Genomic DNA, 21,245 nt, shown 5'->3' on the forward strand with positions numbered 1-21,245 from the left:
ATTCCCCAAATCCAGTTAGAGAGTAGGACAGAGCTGCTAATGTTATCCTAAACTCTGATATTGTAACTTAGCATCCAGGGCTGGCCTCCGCACAGCGGGGAGTACTGCGCAGGATCAGGTAACATGGGGTTAATTGGTAGTAAACTAACATTTGCAGTTTACTTTAGAGAAAATAAAACATGCAGTTTAGTCACTGAGGCACTTCTCCAAAGCTTCAAAGCTCCTCCAAACTCTTTAGATGACCAGTAATGACGTTCCCACAGACGCATGCACACCACTTCTTAAAATGTAGCGAAGTCAAAACCTTGACGGGTTCGAGGGAAGGGTTTAACTAACGGTCAATTCCATGACAACTGGAAAGCGCTAGGTAACGGTAAAGATCGTGTGATGTGTTTGAAAGCTCCAGATTAGCTACTAAATGGACTTTCTGCTGACATGTTTTCTCAACTGCTTGAACCCCAGTAACATTTTCCGAATTTGTAAACATTAAACATGCAGTGAAATTTGTATCCATATCAGCACTTTTTCATTTTAAGCACACATATAATATATTTTTCAAAAAAAGACACGAATCATACATATATCTTATAAGTATTTCCAGCGACAGAAACAGAAATATAACTTAGTATGCTGAGAAAAATGCTTATGTTATCTTATCAGTTATCATCAACAGACGCTGTCAAGTCTAAAAGATGACTTGGTGTCGGGGAGCTGAAAAGAGGTCACGGCACAGTGTCAGCGTTTGTTTACACAGAGAGAAGAGATGGCCGACTGGTCGTGTAAATCTCTTATCTGTCTGCGAGGACAAACAAGAAAATAAAGTGAGAATGTGAAGGTGTTGACAGAGATGAATGCTTTCAAAGATCTCTGACTTTCAGTGTGAAAATAACCTGAGAAAACCCATACACTTCAAGAGCGTGGCAACACGTAAAGGTTAACATCTCCAGGCACATTGTGTGTTCAGTTATCAACTACAATATAGGTATCTATACCACACACATAAAAGCAAGTATATAACTCGTTTTTTAGTTTTATTGAAGTCTGAATCAAGTTGGAGTTCCAGACAATTATCTGGGCTTGTATCTAGACTCAGATTGTTTCCATTTATTACATTACAACACATAGTTTGAGGTAAGGTGTTATATACTGAATATGCTTTCTAATAATTGACCTTGATCGTCTGAATGTCTTACCCAGTGTCTTATGTTGTGAACTGCGGCTACTTGTTACTGCTCAAACATACTCAAATTGCTACTCAAATATACCAAAACAGAAATATTACCAGCATCACTGGTTCCCAACCCGGAGTGAGGGACCGTCCAAGGGGTCACAAGATAATCATTAACGATCGCGTGACAATTAACAGGACAGGAGAGCAGAAAGTAGACCTTTGCTCCCCAAAATTAGAAAAAAATATTAAATTTATATTTCAGATATTTGCTTTCTTTTCTTGAGAGTTAAATAGATAATTTTTCTTTTTTAGACCTCTAAAAAACTACTCACATAATCACTTTTAGGTTGACTTAGTTATTACATAAACATAATCAACCATTGATGATGGGTCGCAAGTAGATATAGCTTCATTTTTAAGGGGCTGACCGGCCAAACAGGTTGAGAACCAGTGACTAACGAAACTTGTATCAAGTCTGAAGAGAGCGCAGACTCCCGCAGGCCAATGCTGACCCCTTGTGGCTCAAACAGAGCACTGTGAGCAACTCATTTGGCACCCATGCTCATAAGCGGCATTAGAAAGGAGTGTGATTCCTGCTCTTTAAGTTTCCTTATTTCAGCGAGCCCTGTCTGGTGGCGGCAGCCTGTCGCAGGAGCAGCTCTCTGGCCAGATCTTGCCTTCCGCTCTTGGCCAAGCAGTGAGCCAGCTGGGAGGCCTTGGGTTGGTGTGGGGCAGCGGGCAGGCCTCTCCTCCACATGGCCAGGACGTGGAAGGCCTGGGTGGACAGGTTGCCCCCGGCCCGGAGCTTCACCAGTTGAGCAGCGCTACGACGGAGGCGCAGGGAGAGCACCAACAGGGCTATTTCCTCCTCTGAAAGTTCCCCGGCCAGCCAGAGAAGAAGAGAGTCTGACAGGGAATCTGGTGGGTGGGCAAGATGATGATGATGGATGGAGGAATAAGCAATGTGGTTGAAATTCTTTTCACAACAAGATATTCCCTGATATATATCAAAATGTGGCAAAAATTTTGGCATATGTATCTCATATGTAACATAATCAAAGTTATGCAATGAATTGGGTGCAAAAAGTCGTCCCCTTTCATATGGTTAGTTACAGTATATTACAGGATTGTTATCACTGATGCATTAATATGTGAGCAGCATTTTTGTTGTAATTTTGAGGCGATTTTAAATACTTTATGAAATGTTGGGTGATTTAATCTGCAAAAGCCTCCGTCTAAGAGTTCCCAAAACCTTATTTTGAAGTGAGTATATTTGAACCTGTTTGTAATTTAAATGAAAACAGGTTGAAACAAGTATCTAAAGGTAGGTCGCTGCACTAGAATTATTGTAAAAAACAGTTTTTATAAAATTTCGAAATTAGTTAATTCGTGTTAAAACAGGTTGAAATATTCCTACTGGATTTTTTCCCCCACTTTTTAACAGAAAATAAATTCCAGAGTAAAATGATTTGATAAAAGGGCAGCCCCCCCCCCCCTTCACTGGACAATGAAAACAAGGACAAGGAAAGATACATATATTTCATATGAAAAATAATCTGCAAAATATGCAAAGTAACCAGTAACTATATATAACTATATATACTATATATGTCAAATAAAGGTACAATATTTCCCTCTGAAATGTAGTGGAGTGTAAGATAGCAAAAAATGGAAATACTCAAATAAAAACTGTACCTGATACTATACAATATGATATTGTACTTGATGATATATGACATGATTCCAGTGAAAGCTACCAGATCAAAGTTAATACTGAATTACTGCCCAGTCCTGTCAGTGTTAAAGCAATGAGCAGCAATGAAAACTCCACAGTAAAGATGTAGGCACAGTCAAAAAAAGGACAGATATTGTTCTGGCCCATATTACATTTTAGTCAAGATTGTAGAAATGATCAGAGACATTATCAGAGAGACAAGAAATAATTCAGCGTGCAGCGAAAGAATGTGAAGAGAAAGAAAACGGATAGAATTGGAAAATAAGACGCATGTTTGATAGGTAAAAGATATTTCGCCCACCTGTCTCCTCACATAACATCACTCTAGTTGTGATGGGCCGATTAATGCTTCTCACTTTCTGAAACGAAACAAAATGAAAGATTTGAGAACATGCTTTCATTGCGAAGGTCGTGTGAAGTTTTAACATCAACTAGACTGTTGAATTTCTCCGTGAATGCCTCTTCACCTTGGGTAAAGTCAGAGACAGCTTACACACGGGATCTCCGAGGAGCTTTATGTCCTTCGGGACGGCCTTGTCCCCCCGCCACTCCAGCTGACTTCTGGTGACCTTGTAAAACGCGGCCGTCCCCTTGTAGTGAGGGGAGCTGTAGTTCCCAAATGGGTCCACTTCAGTTAGACGCACTAAGAGGTGATTCGTGCGCTGGCTGTGAAAGGCAATCCGCTCGTGCGGGACATGGTTTTGGTCGTTGTGAGCTCCTATTGCAAAAGAAGATTTTTTTTTTTTTTTTTACATTTTCCTGTCAGTGTCATCTGTGTTCAGTCAGTCACCAAAACTCCAGCCAGTACGTCATAGGAAAAAAGCACATCCATCAGGTGCAAAAGAGCACGTCAGAGCAAACATACCAAAGACTGAGACCATACAAGTATTCTGATGGCTGCCTGTGCAAACATATAATTAATTTCCTTTATTATGTAATCTGTAACATTTAGTTATGCGGCAACACGTAGCAGGGAGACAAACCTGTTTTGACCTAGAGCAGGTATTTTTAACTTTCTGACTTCCCCAATAGCAGCAACAGCAGTTTCATTGCTTACTCCCGTGGCTATGAACAGCTTCAAACTTTCATTATAAAACAATCGGGAGGCTTAAAAGTACGGACTTCCCCGATTTAGATTTGCCGTAGTTTTAAAAATCGTGTTACACCTTTGCGATTCAAAACCTAATAATGGTTGAGTTTAGTTTACTGTATAAGGACAAAAGGGAACCTGCTCATGGATTAGAAAAAAGTCTGACATGTGACTCTTTTGTGAAACTTTCTTTTTCTTTGTGCCTTTCCCCCACAGAATCAAGGCGAAGCTGCAGGTTCAGCAGCATAATGTGTTCAGAGACGCTTTTGTATGGATGACGTGTCCAAAATAATACAATATGTATTCTGTTCCCTTAACCTTTTTTTTTTTTTTTTAGCAAATGTAAAGGGGATTGTGCTCTTAGGTCCCTGATTTCCAGGAAGTAGTGACAGGTGTGTGTGTGGCCAAAGTAAACGGTCCCATATCATGGAAAAAAAAATGCCTACATACTGACGAACAAACTGGCTGCTCTGTGAGGCCGCACTTTGAGCTAAATCCCAATGCGCCAATGCTAACATGCTTATCTCTTGTTTGTCCGCTTTGTAATTCATCCTACTATTTCTCATTGTTCGTTGTGTGTATTGTTCCCAGCCATACTATAACGTCCGTCTTCACCTGTCAATATATATTTTTTTCAGCAAACTGACACGAGAAAAAAAAGTGGTTCTGAATAGTTGCTGGCACTGCTAGCTTAAAGCTGCAGCAAACTAAGCTAACTCCTGTTTTGTTTGTATACTTATTTCATCTGTGTGGGGGCCAGACTGGGCAGTATTACTTACACAGAGGTTCTGCTTTATTATTTGTCATTGCGAGGTATGTTTTAGGGTATATGTGTTTTTACATGTTGAATGATTAACTATGAGCCCCGCTCTACAGTTCTGCTGTGGGAGAGGAGCAGCATTTATACTAGGGAAAAATTAGCACTGAATGCAAAGTACGACGCAGGCTGATGGGAATGTCATTAGTTTTGCAGGTTTTTGATTTGAGTATTGGACAAACCTAAAGTTTGACCTGATGACGGCGCTAGATGAAACTCCAGGGAGTCACCGAAGTTATGACAATTCATCCTCTTTCAACCATGAATGCCCGTACAGTTTTTTGTGTGTGTGCCAATCCATGCTGAGATGTTTTACTGTATATGTAAAAACTTTGACCTGCTGCTGGTGCTAGAGGAAATGACAGGAGGTCACCAAAGTCATTAGGGTTATAAATGTCTTTATAAAATTTTATAGCAAGCTGTCCAATAGTTTCCAGTCTGGACAAAAGTGGTGGATTGACAAGACAGATGAAGAGGCTCCTCAGACACCAAAAAGAATCAGTTAATTACAAAATGTGAATGTTTTGGTCATAGGCCCGTCGTAAGTCAACCTCACACTCTACCTGTGGAGGCGATGTTGCCACTGAAACGTAGGAGAAGCTGATCTCCTTCACACATGGAGATGTCCGACGAGGTCTCCGGGAGCCCGCTGTAGCCCTGAGCTCGCAGTCTGTTCAGCTCCCAGCTGAGGTCTCGGCTGGGCAGGGCAGCCACCAGGACGGTGTGAGGCTCGTCTTGTCGGCACTGGAGGACCACGGTGACCGTGTGGCAGCCGACCGATCCCTCCAACTCCTCTGCCAGGGAGGTGAGGTGACAAGGCTGCAGTGGGGAGAGGAGACGAACCACCAGCAGTCTGAGGGGAGGGAGTGAAGAGGCAGGCAAAGTTAAGAAGCCGAGCTCAGTGTAGAGATCAGATTGTGGCTGAAGGGAGGGAAGAGATGAGTATTTTACTCTGGGCCAGAATACAGACTTAATACGCTTAAGACAGAGTAAAGAATTCATATCACCTGCTTTGCACTTATTATTCCCTCGGGAAGATGTTTTAGATAAGAAAAAGTAAAAGAATTATAGTCAAGAGGAAATAATGAGGCTTCTTTCTCATTAAAGGAACAGTTCACAATTTACAACTAATATTCTTAATTTAATCTTTTAAACAGGTTTCTAAAACATAAAGCCAGTTAGATGCCTTTATTTTCTAATTGCCTATTCTTTCTCTAGAGATTTCTTAACATTTTTAGCATAAATGTGTGACTATGTTCTGACACAGAAACGCTAAAGCCTGGAATTCAAAGCATGTAGGCCCCCCTCTTTATCCATACCCCCTTTCTTAAACCCCTTATGTAAAGGAAAGCTTGTTCTAAGTCTGCTGTAGGCTCTGCATTTCATTTCTTATCATGCGGTCACCTATACTAAGACATGTTTACATAAAAGGCAGGTACTTTTAACATCAAGATACCAGAGAGGTGGAACAGGAGTTGCATGAGCGGTGAGTTCATGGTCTTTACATACGATACGTGTATTTGACTTCAGATTAAACAAGTTAACAACACCACACTGAGAAGGAAAGTTAATGCTTCGGTGATGACGATGATGACGATGATGACGATGATGATGATGATGATGATGATGATGTTAAATCTTTTTTTCAAAAACCAGTACCAAAGACTTTGTTAAGATATATCCAATACGAGTGCAGCAAAATAAAACAAAACTATGTAAATTTAACCAACTTTTCTTTTTCAGTCTTTTTCTTTATATGAAGGGTAAAAAAAGAGAATTTCCTTTGGGGATTTTTGTCTAAATCCATGAACATCACAATCTGGCAATACTGCATGTTTTGGACAAAAGCTTTGAAACTCAATGAGCACCTCTTTTTCTTTGAGAAAATGAACATGTCTTTGTCTGATGTGTATGTTCTTATCATAATTTCTTGTCCGTGAAGAACTTTGTAAATCTTGTTTTGAAAAATTAAAATTATGGGGAAATGGCAGGGTTTCACTTCCACTCAGATTCTAAAAAAGATTTATTCGAGTAAAACCGAGTAGTCCCGACCTCATTTCATTTCATTATATAGTAAAAAAAAAAAAAAAAAAAAATCAGCAAATGAATTGAAAATATTGTTTTTCATTAAAAACTTGGTCTTGTATTCATATAAAAAGTGTGTTTAATGTGCACATTAACATGTTTCCTATTCAAGCACCTTCAGAGCCAGAGTTGTTCCTGCAGGGCCTCGCATCAACATATCAAACTTCTCCATGTTGAAATTTCCACCAAAGCTAATTGTCCACAAGTAAGGATCCATGAGTCTCGGAAGACTTCACAATGAACGGATCTCCCCAAATATGCAACCCCCTCCCCCCCATTTCCTAATTTTCTGTTTTCTCTTCTTGCTCTCTCTGTGTGACCAGGGGCAATGTCTTCTACCTCCTCGGTGTGGTTGGGGGACTCTTGATGACAGTCGCTGCTGGCAGTCGGTGCGTGGATGTGGCTGCGAGGACGGCCCAGAACCCTGCCGCGCTGCTGCGCCTGTCAAACACACTGATCGGACTCATTGGCCTCAGATACCAAATACGTGTTGTGAGAAACCTAAAAATCATGTCCAACTAAAGGCCAATCCCCTCTGTTAGCAACGCTGAAATGCTAAATTTCATGATTAAATTCCTCCAGCTCTTTTTTTTTTTGTAAAAACTCTCTGCATCTTGCAGGCTAACTCACTGGCAAAACGAAAACTCAAAAGGCTGTACTTCACTGACAGGTGTTAAGGGAGTTTCAATTCCTCTCATTCATGCAAAAAATATTATTTTCTGCATCAAACAATCAAAACACTGTTTACTGTTCCATATGTGTGTTCCAGTCTCACTAGTCTCCTTGATGTGACAAGAGCAGCGCAGCGGGGATCTCATGATCTTATGAGATTAATACAGTTTCCCGGTTCCCCTGAGAGAAACATGAACCTGGAGTCAATGTCTGCTAACTGCATCTCTGCAAAAAGGTACATACAGTAAGTGAAAACTATTTTGGTTTCACTTCAGTTAATCTGCCGTGCATGAGAGTACTTTCTGTTCTGTGGCCAGGTGCAGGATTCATTACATCCTCATTTGTGGTCCGAGCAGCCGGCCCATACTGACACTTTGCATGGGAGACAACAGCAGCAAGCTGAGAGCCCACAATCCTCCAAATCGGCTGCAGTGGCTGGTCCACCTCAGCAGGAGGGCTCAGGAACGAGGAGATGTAGTAAGAAAATTATTGCATCGGAACACACGTATCTGTAGCACGTAATGAAACAATTTTGCTATTATACTGTGTGTTTTTCAGATTGTGCTTTTCGTGGGTAGACAGCCTGGTCAAATCCGTACTGACCCTAAGACAAATGATGCTACAAATGGGCGTTACCCTACCCGTCTGACCCTGGGGTTGTCCGCAGTGTTTGTGGTTCTGCTTTGGATGTTTCTGCCTCATGTTGCAGTTTGTGCTATTGTATTGTTCAGTTGGAAGGTGCAACAACACATCTGCCGACTAGTGCCGTCATAGATATATACTAAAAATAAAGATTTTAAAACTGGCACAGTTTATTCTTTTATCATAACCAGCAGTTTGTCCCAGTCGGTATTAAAATAAGACTGATAAGGACAGTAGCACAACCTTATTTGATTTCTTCAAAGTAGATGTTCTTTTACGTTAAATAGGATTCAGCTATCTCAGAAATGTAGACCAGAGACCCAAATAAATAACAGATTTTACAATAACTTCAATATCTTAAACCTCCTAACTGTCTTGAGGACAATGAATGCTGAATTCTGTCCAACTAGATAAAATATATCCTCCCTTTTTCTACCAAACTCGGCTTTCCTTATTACATTACTCAAAACCTGTGCAGATTTTCACCACATGCAATTTTCACAGTGATAATAAACTCGGCACTCAGGTTTGAGGACAAAAACAAAAGCTCTGGATAATTTTTGTCCGTCTCCAACCTGGAGAAAATCATTCAGGCTTCTATATCTAATTTAGTGTAACTCTTAATACATTTGATACAGTTCCTAACAGGATCACAAGCACTATGTGGTCTCTGCCCTCAGTATGTACTGTATATCTGAACTCCTGTTGCCGCAGCACTGCAGTAAGAACCCAACATACTCCAGCCATCCATTGATCAGGGACATAATCAAATGGTTATTGGCTTTTTAAGCGTACCCAATCTCTTCTTCTGATTCTGTGCACAGTATGTCTCTGGACAAATACTGTATTGTGTGTATTCCATTTTGTATTCCCTTGTCCTGTAAATCACCTTAGATCAATGTGTTGTCTGTAAAGGCCTGTTTAAATAAAGCTGGTTTGTAATAATCTTATCAACTATTCTCAGCTGCTATTTACTTTTGCAACAGTGATTATTTCAAAAGGAGAAAAGATGAAGTTGAAAACCTTTCAAAGTTCTCTGTCAGCTCAAAGGACGCCAGTCCGTTCTGCTGGTTTCTGACAGTGACCCTCTCCAGGACGCTCCACTGTTTGTCCCTTGAGCCCAGAACAATCAGCAGCTCCTTGGACGTTTCCTTTGGGGACTTCAAGGAGGCGCCTAGTATTCTGATACAGACATCAAAACCCAAATATCGTCATTTTTTATTCAACTGTAGAAGGTTTGTTAGTTAAATCTGGCAGCTGCCCTCTACATTTGTAGCATATAACAATGCAAAAATACTCTGCTTTTAATTTTTTTTAATTATCACTGATGCATTGATATGTGAGCTGCAGTTTTAGTTGGTTGTAATGAAGCCCAGGGTTAACCACTTTATAAAGTGCTGGGACATTAAATCTGGAAAAACTTTGATCTCACAAGAACATTCCTTTCTATAGTTGAGTCCTAACAAACGTATTTTGCACTGCAGTCAGAATATTTCAACTTGTTTTCAATTTAAACTCAAATTGTTCAAAAGAAATGTTCTACAAATGAGTCTCTGTATCTTGAGACAATAATAAGAATAGAGCAGGTCACCGCAATAGAATCATAAAATAAGTTTGTTTTATTGAAACATGTTGATTTGTATCGGAAACAAGTTGATATAGTTTTATTATACTGGCAAATTCTGTTTACCTTTTATAAAAAAAATAACTAAATAACTTTATTGGCTCAATTCCAGACTACAGTGACTGAATAAGAGATTTTTTTTTATGCTTTAAAAGCTGGTCATGTTTTTTGTATGAAAGATAAAATTTAAAATTTTTTATCTATAGCTGATAAATGTTGTGGAGTGAAAAATACAATAACCTCAGAACTGTAGATGAGTAAAAGCATTACGTGGCAGAAAATGGGAATTTCAACAGTGTCTGTAGCCTTCTACTTTTAGCCACAGATTATTTAATTAAGACAAACACAAAAGGGCTTTATCTTACCTGAGTCTGTGGGAAGCAAGTTGATCCCACGCTGGAGAAAGACAGCAGGTTTGGTGCTCTGTCTCCTCCCCTTGTCCCCTTATGTCCCTCTTTTTCTCAGGGTTCGGGGGACAGGGAAGGGTGACAGTGAGAGGTCTTCTCAAAGGCTGTGTGGTCGGGTGGACGAGGTAGAGTAGCGGGCTCGTAGACACCACTGAATAATAGACATCACTTCTGGACCTGACGGTAGCCAGGAGGACGGCGTCTACAGGCTGGATCTGAGGCAGACAATGAAACAGCTGTTCTGAATTATTTAGACACATTATTTAGACACTTTTGTTTTGCCAACAGCATGCTGTTTTGTCTGAGAGAGCTGTGGAGAGAGGGAGACATTGGTTTTTAACGTAAGATCACAGATGATTGGACTTCTGAAGTCGATTCTATTCAAATATTGGCCACAGCCATTAATTTTTTTACCTCACAGCAAAAATCTTTGAAAGCTCGAGTCTGTGAGTTTTTTAAGAAGTCTACCTCTCCCTCTCTCTTGCTTTTTATGTCAGTTTACTCTTACAATGTCTCTGCTTTTATCTCATTTTTGGATCGGTTCAAATATGTTTGAGCACTGAGTTCTTTTCCAAGGGGCTGATCTCAAATTTACACAGGAGTTTTACCCACCTCTCAATCCCAAACAGCCTTTAACAAATCAGTTGTGTAAAGTGATAATTTCTGCTATACCACACTTGTATTAAAAGTAAAGTGGGAGAGAGATGGATAACCATCAATTCAAATCATCTCCATACCATGGTTTGTGCCATTACTGGAGCGGTGAAGGCTCCTGGGAGGTAGTTGAGACAAATGCGGGGGTCCATGGGGAGCTTGAGTGACAAACCTCTTCTGGGAACTGTGTAATTTTCTCTCTTTAGGCAGGAAACCACAGCAAAGAGTCCAAGGGAATATACCCTTACCTCTGCAAAAGAGCCCTGATGAAGACATAATGAAACATAAATGAAATTATATATTTAGCCAGAGTATATGAATCAGCTAGAAACTCACAAATAAAACAATTTCTGACAGAAAACTACATTCCCCTGATGTTCAGTCTGGCTTTAGGTAAAGATAAAGTACAATTATGGCAGTCTCATTTCTTAGTATGATGCGATTGCCTCCATTGATAAGAGAGAACACTGTCAAAGGCTTTTATTACTCTTGACGGCGAGTTATTATTAAAAAGATTTACAAGCAATATGGTTTCAGTAAGAATTATCTTTCAGACAGAACAGAAAATGTTTGTGTTGATAATTGTAAATTCAAAGTCAGAAAGATCACAATAGGTGCACCACAAGGCTCTCAATTAGAACACTTTTCAATTGTTATGAACAGTATAGGAGAGGACATCCAGCCAGCGCAGATTCGTTTTTATGCAGATGATGCAATTATCTTTACAGTTGGCTACTTTAAATCAGGCTATTATTAACTTCCAAAACTGCTGCTACCACATAACCAATTACAATTAACCCTTAATACACAAAAACAAGAATTCATGCCAATTCTGTACAACATCACTCTTCAAACAATAGATGGAACTGAATTAGAAAAGTCCCTTCATACAAGTATCTTAAAATTTGATTGGATGACAAATTAACTTGCATTATTCACCCTAAATGTATATTACAGAGAATCTTAAACCTTAAGGTTTTTATTTCCATTTTAAAAAGAAAGGAAAAACTTTTTTCAGTCTACATATTTATCTGCTCTGGTTCATGGTGTGTCGCATCACAAACAGGCATTAGGCCCAACAAGATGGACAATCTTCAGGGTCTCCAGAGGCTATTCCGGACTTTGCAAAACTGAATTTTTGTACTACACACCCTGGGCTTGGCATTATTTAGAAGACATGTTATATTTGGAATCACTACCTTCATTGCATTCCTTGAATGCCACATTCAAAACACATTTCATGAAGAATGTAACCGTTTTAAATAGTTAAGCTTTATTTATGCCCCTTACATTCTATGTTATTGTGCTATACTTTATGCAAAGATTGAAAATATTTTATGTGATTAATTTATGGTGTTATTTTGGCCAGGTCTGTCTTGTAAAACAGAGAAAGTCAAGAATGGCATACATATTATGAATCAAAAATGATTCAAAAATGTTTTTGTTAATGGAATTTCTGACATTAAAATAAAAGGTAGCATCTATGTAAATCAAATACATGTTGGAAGTACATGTAATGGAAAACTTTACCCTCTGTCCTCCATACGAGCCCTCTGTTGATACAGGAGTGACGTAGCTCGCCCTCCTCTCCCCATCAAATATCTTGACAGCGACATCCCTGTAGCTGCCACGGTAACGTGTGCAGAAAGGCACGACCACAGTCACAGGGAATTGGAAGTTGGCTCTGCCGTGAACTGCGACCCTGATCACTCTGCTGACCAGCTCCTCGGAGCCGGTCACTATGAGGCAGCTGAAGGCGTCGGCCACTTCACATCTCAGGACTTCAGCCACACCCATAGGTGCTCTGATAAAGCATGCGTCTGGCACGTGTGATTGGCTGCCCTCCATTTTACCAGCGAGCCTAGATTTTATTTCAAGATAGATATACGGTATGTACACAGATCCAAAGCATTCTCTATGAAGTACAGACAAGACTGTGAAGCACAAGCTGAAACAAGAAACATGGGAGAATGTAGGCAAAAATATGACTAGGTTTATCTATGGGCTATAGTAGTTCTACTAGGAGTAGTAGACTTTGTTGCAGAAATATCATTATCTTTGAGCAATATTTCTGGTAAAAAAAAGACCAAGTGCAGCCATCTTCAGAATTTTATTAAATGCTGCAGCATGTAAATTTCCGTATCAGCCTCTCCCAGACTTGGCCTCTCCCTCTGATCTGAATTTTGGACAAATGTGGGCATTGACTTGACAGTGAACTGTATGAAATAGCCGTCTATGGGGAGGCAGGGCAGTCAAAACATGTGTACCTTGTGATAAAGCACTGCGGAGAGTTTGTCTCTGTACCAGTGAGCAGAGAACATGAAGGGAAGGAATCAAATCATGTCCAGACTCATAAGCCAGCCCCATGTGGGATAAAAAGCAAATGGTGAATGGCTTGTTTTAGCAGTAAGAGTTGTTGACATGGCTTACTGTCTTAAAAAACACAATATGTTGAATAGTTGTTTTTTTTTTTTGCTGTCAACACAGGTGGTAGCAAAATTAACTTACTTACTCTTCATAACAAACTCTTCATAATAACCTCATTCTACACCACCAAACACTGCTCAAAATTACAGAATTTTATTTTAAATTCTAGTGTAGATCCCTTACTCTCCATAGAAAGTACATTAAAATATGTCTGGCTGAATTTGGTTAAATTAAGTACAATATCGAGAATATTAATAATAATTGATAATAAGCTGATTTTAACAAGAAAAGGCAACAAAAGGGGAAAACTGTATATTAATGGGGGCAAAAAGGATAAGATTTTGTCAACTTACCCTACTGTGATCCATTCGCTCTTTGTCTCTTCTTTGCCTTTGACATCTATTCTCTGTGCATCTTTTTCTGTCTCCTTTAGTAAATCAGTCTGACCCACTGGAGAAATACAGTCCTCATTATCACTAACTAGACCTTTGACCTCTAATTCCCTCCCAGCTTCTTTCACATCGTTGCAGTCAGAACTGCTGAATCTGAAGTCTGATGTTTGTTCAGTGTCGGGTGATGGCCTTGTATGGCTTTGATCACCTTCAACCTCAAACTCCTGTGTACGCCCAGAGTCAGATTCATGTGGATCATGGGAGCTCAGGTGATTGTTGCCATCTTCAGGTTGCACTGAAGTTTCTGGGTCTATGGTTTCCTGAAGTGCTGCATCCACACTTGAGGCTTTTTCTGCAGCTAATTGGAGAATTTCTGCATCCAGTTTGGTTACGATTGTGCTCAGTTTTTGCATAATGTTGTCTATGTCCTCCCCAACACTCTGAAAAGTATCACTGAAGGAGTCTGAACGAGGCATGACTTTACAATCTGGTTCTGAAACAAAACAGATATATAAAACATGGGCAACCGTGTTGTATTCCACAACAAAAAATAGAATTTTTATTTGACAAACTGCACTTATTGCAAGCTAATTTTAGATTCTTTGACTATGCTGTAAAACAATTGCTGTTTCACAAAATCGTTGTTGAATTTCATACACTAATCAACTATTTATAATGAAGTCAAATGTTGTGGTGTTTTATACTTTGTATATAATGTTTAAAGGCGTATAGATTTTAAATATCTGCCTTAATTCATTTAGGGTCCTTCTGTTCAACTGATGCTTCAACACCTCTCAGCAATTTTATTTTAACTGACACTTCAGCTGCTTCCAGCAAGTGCACTTTAACTGACCAGCAGTTTCAAAGACACTTCAAATCCACTGGGGACTGAACTACTACCACTCATCCAAACATTTCAACTCAATTTCCTGTCTACATTTTAACTTCAACTGACACTCAAACTAGTTTTAGTGTTTCAACTTCAACCAACACTTTACTTTCCCTCCCTTTCCTGGTCATAATGAACTGACACTTCAACTCCTCTCAGTGCATATACTTAAACCGACTTAAGTCCTTCAGCATCAAGCAACACTTAAAACTCCTTTTTCATGCTTACATTGCAACGTCCACTGACATTTTAACTACTTTCAGTGTTTATATTTTAACTGACACTTCCACTCCCTTTTCTGCTTACAATGAACTGACACATTTACCTTACAAATAGGTTTTAAATTTCTTAGAATCTTTTAAGGTCCTTCTTGTCAACTAATGCCTCAACTACTTTCAGCAATTTTATTACTGACTCTTCAAGTGCTCTCAGCATGTGCATTTAAACAGACTTCAGCAGCTTCAAAGTTAAATTCTCTGCCTTAAATTCTACTTATCCTTAATAGTCCTTTAAGTTCAACCAACAACATTTACCTACATTTCACTGTTCAATGGCACTTTCCCCTTCCCTTTACAATTAACCAACACTTTAAGTCCTTTGACTAATTCAAGTCTAGCAGTTACTCCCATACGAAGAAATTTAATAGGGCTTCAAGACTGAATGTGATTAGATAATTGTAACTTTTTCAAATGTTTTAACTTCTGTAAAAGGCAGAAAAAAGGAATGCATCAATGAGATCAATTCCCATACCCGTTGTAGATGGATATTGCTGATCCCCCACACCTGGTCGAGACTTGTTGAGCATGGAGGCACATTCTCTGAGGACGTCTCTCCATGCCGTCACTCTCTCTGAATGAAAAACACTCAGCTGCTTCAGCACTCCCAAAACTTTTTGCTTGCACTCTTTCTCCACCTGCTCTTCATTAGCACCCGTTCCTCTCCCTTCATCTTCCTTCTCATCTTTTGCTGGACGGGGCATCCTTTCTTCTCTACCTCTACCTGGTTCTTCTCCTATGCATCTCCTCACACGTACTGTTTCCTTATGCTGAACCCTGGACCGTCTGTCAGCTTCGATCCCCTGAATAGTTTCAGTCAACTTGTTGAGGAGACTGTCCTCCCTCGTCCTGCCATGAAGAGACTGAGCTTCATCCATCTGCTCATTCACATGCAGATTCGCATCCATGCTGAGCTGAAAAACACAAAAGATAAGAGTCGAGAGTGTCTAATCTGGCGCGTTCCCTGCCCTTTTGTCAGTCCATGTTGCATATGGCAAAAGCAATTTACTCCTTTGACAAAACGTTGGTGAATCTTATCAAATATTCACTAAAAATACATTGTATTCCCTTGTGTACCGTCTTTTGGATTCGAAGCTGAGGCCCCCTTCTTTGCCGTGTCCTTGGCTTTGAGTGTCGCCGTGTACAGCTATCCTAGTTTACCGGAGCCAATGCTGTATTTATATAGCTGCCAGCAGTAAAACATGTTGCCAAGGGTACCCCTGGAGGCGTGGCAGGGAGACACAAAAGAGGAGCCACAAACCAGAAGATTCACAGGAAGAAAGATTGCTGTCCTCCAGACATCCCATCCCTCCCCTCTGTTCTTCTGTCACTCATTTTACTGCTTGTATGTCCAGACAGTAAAAGACGTCAGTTCTTCAACTTTACCCACTCCTAAGTCATTCCAAAACATCTGCTCAGTGATGAATTTTGCGCAATATTTATATTTTAAATACCAGAAATGTCACAGGTTTTGAAGGCATACGTATGATGAGGAGGATGATGTAGAATTAAGTTGTGACCTTAGAGCATTTGACTGAAACACATAGCTTACACCAACTCAAACGCGGTGGGGAATGCCACTTTGTGGGTTTTCTGTTGAATCCCTGATTTTACAGTCCTAAAACAGAGAGAGTAGAAGTATTCACCTTTACCAAAGTAAAAGCACAAATACCGTAGACTGAAACTACTCCATCAGAAGTAAAATTTGTAAAGCTGCAAAAAAAATGTTGCTTAAGTAAAATTACAGAAATAAACAAAATGGTCTTAGAGTGTCAGAAGTAAAAGTACTCATAATGCAGAAAAACTCTTTTCATGGTGCTATATTATTGCTAATATATTGTAATATTGAGTATTATTATATAATGATGTAATTGGTCAATGTATAGCCAATTTTAGGTACTTTATATGCTACTGCACTGTTTTAAAGTAAAGCACTGCCTTGTATTTTACAAGTTCATCATATATTTTGAGTGTATAATCTCAGTTGGAAAAGTAATTAATAACCATTAGTGTCAACCAAATGTAGTGGCGTCAAAAGTAAAGTATTTCCCTCTGACATGTGGTGGAGTTGAAGTTTTAGGTAGCATAAAATGAAAAAAGTAACTTGAGAACATGACTGCAATATTGTAATTCAGTGTGGTGTTTCAACAGTATATGGATTTAGCGGATGGATGGATGGACAAAAGGCCTTGCTGTCAAAGTTCCATAAATTACATTCAGATTTGAATAATCAAAGTCGGATTTACATTATCTCAACAGGAAAATAAGACAAAAATAAAAACCCGTAGTACAAGGCCAATACATTTAGGAGAAAATATGTGAGTTAATTATAAACCACTGTAGTTTATTGATTATATTTATTTTTTGGAAGAAAATGGTCATACTCCATCACACGTATGTCCATGGGCCTTTTTCCCCAGGAGATATTTTGACTTGCCATATTAGGAGGAGCAAAAAAAAAAAAAAAAAACCCACAAGTGTGTTCATGCAAAGTAACAATGGCTCTGTGATATTCAAGCGTCCGCAGTGAGACAGTGAGCCAGCAACAACCAGGAATCTGAAAGTGAAGCGGGTAAACGTAGTCCCGCCGTCATTTAATGGGTACTGACAGCTGTATTTTTCCTGCCGTGACTTTTCAAAATGTCTACAGTGAAAGAGGCTTTATTTCGCTCCGACATTACAGCTGCAGCACTCTGTCACCATCGTGTGGCTTAGTCTGCAAACTGTGCTCTGTTGCTTTATCGATTACTAATTTATTAGCGGTGATAATGTTCATTTGTGAAAGTGAAACACACGACATGACTGTATGAAACGTGAAAAAATGCAAAATACAAATATTCTTTTAAAGTAAAAAAAAAAAAAAATCAGTCACATTAAGTGTAGCTCCTTCATACAGCATACTCTTATTTATTTTACATTAATTTTAAAGCCTGTGATGAAGATGAGGATGATGGTGATTAACAGGAGTAGTGGTGGTAGCCATAATTGTAGTTTCATGAAACAGTGCACTGCACACCGCATGTGTGTGCTAACAGTGTTTTAATCTGTCAGATCTCAATGTAACGGTATGTTTATGCCCGTGCACCGTCGTCGAACGAACATAAATCCCCCAGAGTTACATAGCAAGAGCACACGATCCTAAATAAACCCCGTGAGACATATTGCAGCCCCCACTCAGAGAAGAGGGTTTAAATCCCGATAGGGGAAAACGAAGTACGGTAAGTACACGTTCTTGTTCCCTCAGGACCAGCCCCATCAAGTGTGCCAGGTAGCCTTGCCGCATTCCTGTCTGCGCTGAACGCGTAGCCCGGGGCCTCGGGATCAGGCTGGGACATGCACGTAGTCCCAGGAAAACAACACAAGGGCCTCCCCCTTGCCGTTCACCGGTGTTTATCACATCCATGCAAACATTTGATTATTATTATTAATGTTTGTTTTTTTTCTTCCAGTGTGGAAACAGGCTAAACCCAGAAGAACCTGGGCTCTGAGGGACTGGCGCTGAGCGTCCGCAGCGAGGTCCGGGGGCACACGAGCGCCGGTACAGCCCGCGGCGCTCCGCTTTGCTGGGGTCACCGATGACGGTACGCGTTCGGACTGCGCCACGGGGCCCTGCCGCGCTGAAATGGGCGTGGAGTTGCTCTCGACGCCCGGGGAGTCGGGCAACGGGAAACAGACGAGTGTGTAGCGGCGCGCAGCGAGGGGGCCACTTCCGAGAGCCAGCACACGCGCTCAGAGCGGCGTAATATGAGAGAAACGGGGACGCAAGGTGTGCGGCCGATGACCCGAGCTCCCCTCCTGCTCTTAAGCGCCAGGTAAGTTGAGCGAAGCCGCCGGACGCACGGCGCCGTGACACGTCGACGTGCCGACTCCGAGCGCCGTTCGCATTCGTCAGAAAGTCGAGGCTGAAATGAAGCAGCTGAAGTGAAATGATCTTTTTCTTTCAAACGCCGGACTGGAAGTGTATCACTTATAGGCAACAGGCGTAGAAAAAGAAAGCGAAGTGAAGCTGCGTCAACCAGACTTTAAGTGGCTTCTGTTACGTTATATTCGGAGTGGGGTAATGCCGTTTTCCCGTACGTGCGCACGCACACACACACACACACACACACACACACACACACACACACACACACACACACACACACACACACACACCGATGAGCACATTACACACGTGCGGAACAGGGATGTTGCTGCAGCCAGTTTACTACAAAAAAAACCACACTCGGACTCCGGCTCCAAACATCTCAGAACTTCACAGAACGGCGTTTTCCTCAGGTTTACCATGAAACGCCTTCAACGAGTGTGTGCGCGTGCCGGCTGTCCCCGAGACCCTGTTTAGTGTTGAAGTTCACAATATTTCAACAGGTAACACGAACCGCAACACTGCAGCACAGGTATTTTTTGTTTTTTGTTTTGTTTCTTTTCCTCAAAACCAGGAAGGGGACGCACATCGGACTCTGCTCAGAGTTTGCTTGGCCGAGGGACGTGAAGAGGTCCGAGGTAGGCGTGCGTTGGAGTGCATGCACGGGCGTGCTCGCCGTGACTCACTCCTGTCTTAGCACACGAGGAGCGGTCGTCGAAGGCGCTGTACAGCGGGCGTAACGCCGACACACGCCTCTTCGGTGCTGGCGGTCACGCCTTCGGGCATAGTTTTGTTGTGAAGAGGGAGCAATGTATTGCTCTAATAGAGCGCTGTCTTATTGTATGTCAGTGAGTTGTGTGCACACTTATTGTTTTTTGATGTGGGTGTGTTGCCTCCAGTTGTACACTGGATCTCTATGTCTGCATGCACACCACTTCAAATGTACCTATACCGACATGCCATGTCTGCGAGCTCTTCACCCTGTGAAGTTCTCTTTTTTTTGGTCTCTGTCAATGATCCACGCACCTTGCGGGCTTCGACACCGGGCAGAGGAGCCGTGGATCAGAAGCTCCCGTATCCGGCCCTTAATAGTGCATGCTTGAAAGTGTGCGCTCTGTAGCGTGTGGTTTGTGTGGGAGTGGGCGTGGAAGCGCCAAAAGGCGGAGACGCGGAGCAGGCCGGGTCAAACGCGCGAGGAAGCCAGCACTGGTCCCGGCGTGTTAACACAGCGGCGCACAGCTGGGCTGGTGTGACTGTACAGGCCTCTGCTACGAGAACCTAATGCTTCCATGGGTTGAGCAGGGGTCCTAGATTTGGTCCCTGCATGCTCACTGCTAATAATGCAAAGCAGCGTCGCAGCTAAGGAGGAAAGTGTGTGCTCAGAAGATGAAATATGTCAAGTATAAAACACCTCTGAGTGTACACAAGCACAACTGACTTACCTTTTGTGCATGGATACTGCAGTTGTTTTTTTTTTGCACGCTAGATTGTAAAATCCATGAGAGAGGAAGAGATGCTGTACATCTACCACGAGGGGAGTTTCTGTTCATGTTCATCCTTTGATCAGCTAGTACAGTAAAACACTTACATGTCTACGCATGCCAAAAAGATAATATTTACTTGAAAGCAGAAGTAACACTTCATGTCCCCTGTGTACTGTACCCAAAAGAGGAGAAGTGGACAAAACAAGATGTTGAGAGTGTATCTTCCAGTGAGTTTCAAGGGTGTGTGTGTGTGTGTGTGTGTGTGTGTTAGACCTCAGAGAGCTTGAATTTGAAGAGATGGTGTTAAGGCATCAACAGCCATTTGCAGGGTTATTATATGTTGCTAGTAGGCAGGGAGCTGCAGTGCAGCGCTTGAATTTTTAAACTCTGCTGTGGTAAGTGCTTTAATAAAAAACCCAAAACGTGTTCTAACAAAGATGTCAACTGGCCTTTTCAGTTTTTCTTTTTCTTCAGGCTATAAAGTTGGTCTCTTACCACAGTGTGACCATAAAGTCATGCTATGACGGTGGTATGCTATTTCCTCATAGCTATTGCTGTTTCCTGCTGTTTCATCCAGGACTGTTACAAATTCAGGTCTGGTTTATGTCGTCTGACGTATGTTCACACTTGCTGTTGAATGTGCAGTGCATGCAGCTCGATCTTTTCAGAGTTATTTGTCCAAACAGTCCTGAACCGAACCACCTGTTATTTGGTTTTTGTACTTATTCAATAACGAAGACATAATGTGTTAATCAGGAAGTTTTAGAGTTGCAGGTAGGGTGTTTTTCTTTCTTTCTTTCTTTCTTTTCTTTTTTTTAAAACTTTTTACAGAGCCAGGCTAGCTTTATCTGCCTGTTTTCAGTCTTTATGCTAAGACAAGCTAATTGTCTGCAGGCTGTAGCTTCAATTTTCTAATCTAACTTCTGGAAAGAAAGTGAATTTCTTACATTTTTCCCAAAATGTCAAACCATTCCGTTGGTGAGGTCATATTTCCACACCTACAGATGATTAATCCC

General features: G+C 41.0%; 2 protein-coding genes and 1 long non-coding RNA gene across 3 annotated transcripts in view; 2 read left to right on the top strand and 1 right to left on the bottom strand.

The window, feature by feature from the left end:
• Nucleotides 1-1,781: 1,781 nt before the first annotated feature.
• Nucleotides 1,782-20,198, bottom strand: dthd1 (death domain containing 1). Its single transcript, XM_040141558.1, has 12 exons — nucleotides 20,188-20,198; nucleotides 18,358-18,586; nucleotides 15,389-15,794; nucleotides 13,678-14,209; nucleotides 12,428-12,758; nucleotides 10,981-11,160; nucleotides 10,202-10,458; nucleotides 9,236-9,394; nucleotides 5,377-5,666; nucleotides 3,374-3,624; nucleotides 3,208-3,265; nucleotides 1,782-2,089 (listed from the first exon to the last, which is right to left on the bottom strand). Exons 1-12 carry the CDS (start codon nucleotides 20,196-20,198, stop codon nucleotides 1,782-1,784), a joined length of 3,012 nt encoding a protein of 1,003 aa, XP_039997492.1.
• Nucleotides 7,485-8,033, top strand: LOC120797500. The gene is made up of 3 exons (XR_005708531.1): nucleotides 7,485-7,568; nucleotides 7,668-7,805; nucleotides 7,888-8,033. It is a non-coding gene; the product is annotated as an uncharacterized LOC120797500 (long non-coding RNA).
• zmp:0000000660 (arf-GAP with Rho-GAP domain, ANK repeat and PH domain-containing protein 2) overlaps nucleotides 18,590-21,245 on the top strand; it is a 120,829-nt gene continuing 118,173 nt past the window's right edge. The window contains exon 1 of the mRNA XM_040141476.1: nucleotides 18,590-18,692. The gene's annotated coding sequence lies outside the window, so the exon portion shown is untranslated. The remainder of the gene's footprint in view (nucleotides 18,693-21,245) is intronic.

The sequence above is a fragment of the Xiphias gladius genome, chromosome 12 (genome assembly GCF_016859285.1).
Source record: "Xiphias gladius isolate SHS-SW01 ecotype Sanya breed wild chromosome 12, ASM1685928v1, whole genome shotgun sequence".
In the NCBI taxonomy this organism is placed as follows: Eukaryota; Metazoa; Chordata; class Actinopteri; order Istiophoriformes; family Xiphiidae; genus Xiphias; species Xiphias gladius.

Excerpts from the sequence above, each read along its gene's own strand:
- dthd1 (XM_040141558.1), bottom strand. Across the intron at positions 15,795-18,357 it reads GCCAGTCCCTCAGAGCCCAG|CTCAGCATGGATGCGAATCT; the intron begins GTTCTTCTGGGT and ends TGTGTTTTTCAG. Across the intron at positions 14,210-15,388 it reads GCTCAACAAGTCTCGACCAG|AACCAGATTGTAAAGTCATG; the intron begins GTGTGGGGGATC and ends GTTTTGTTTCAG.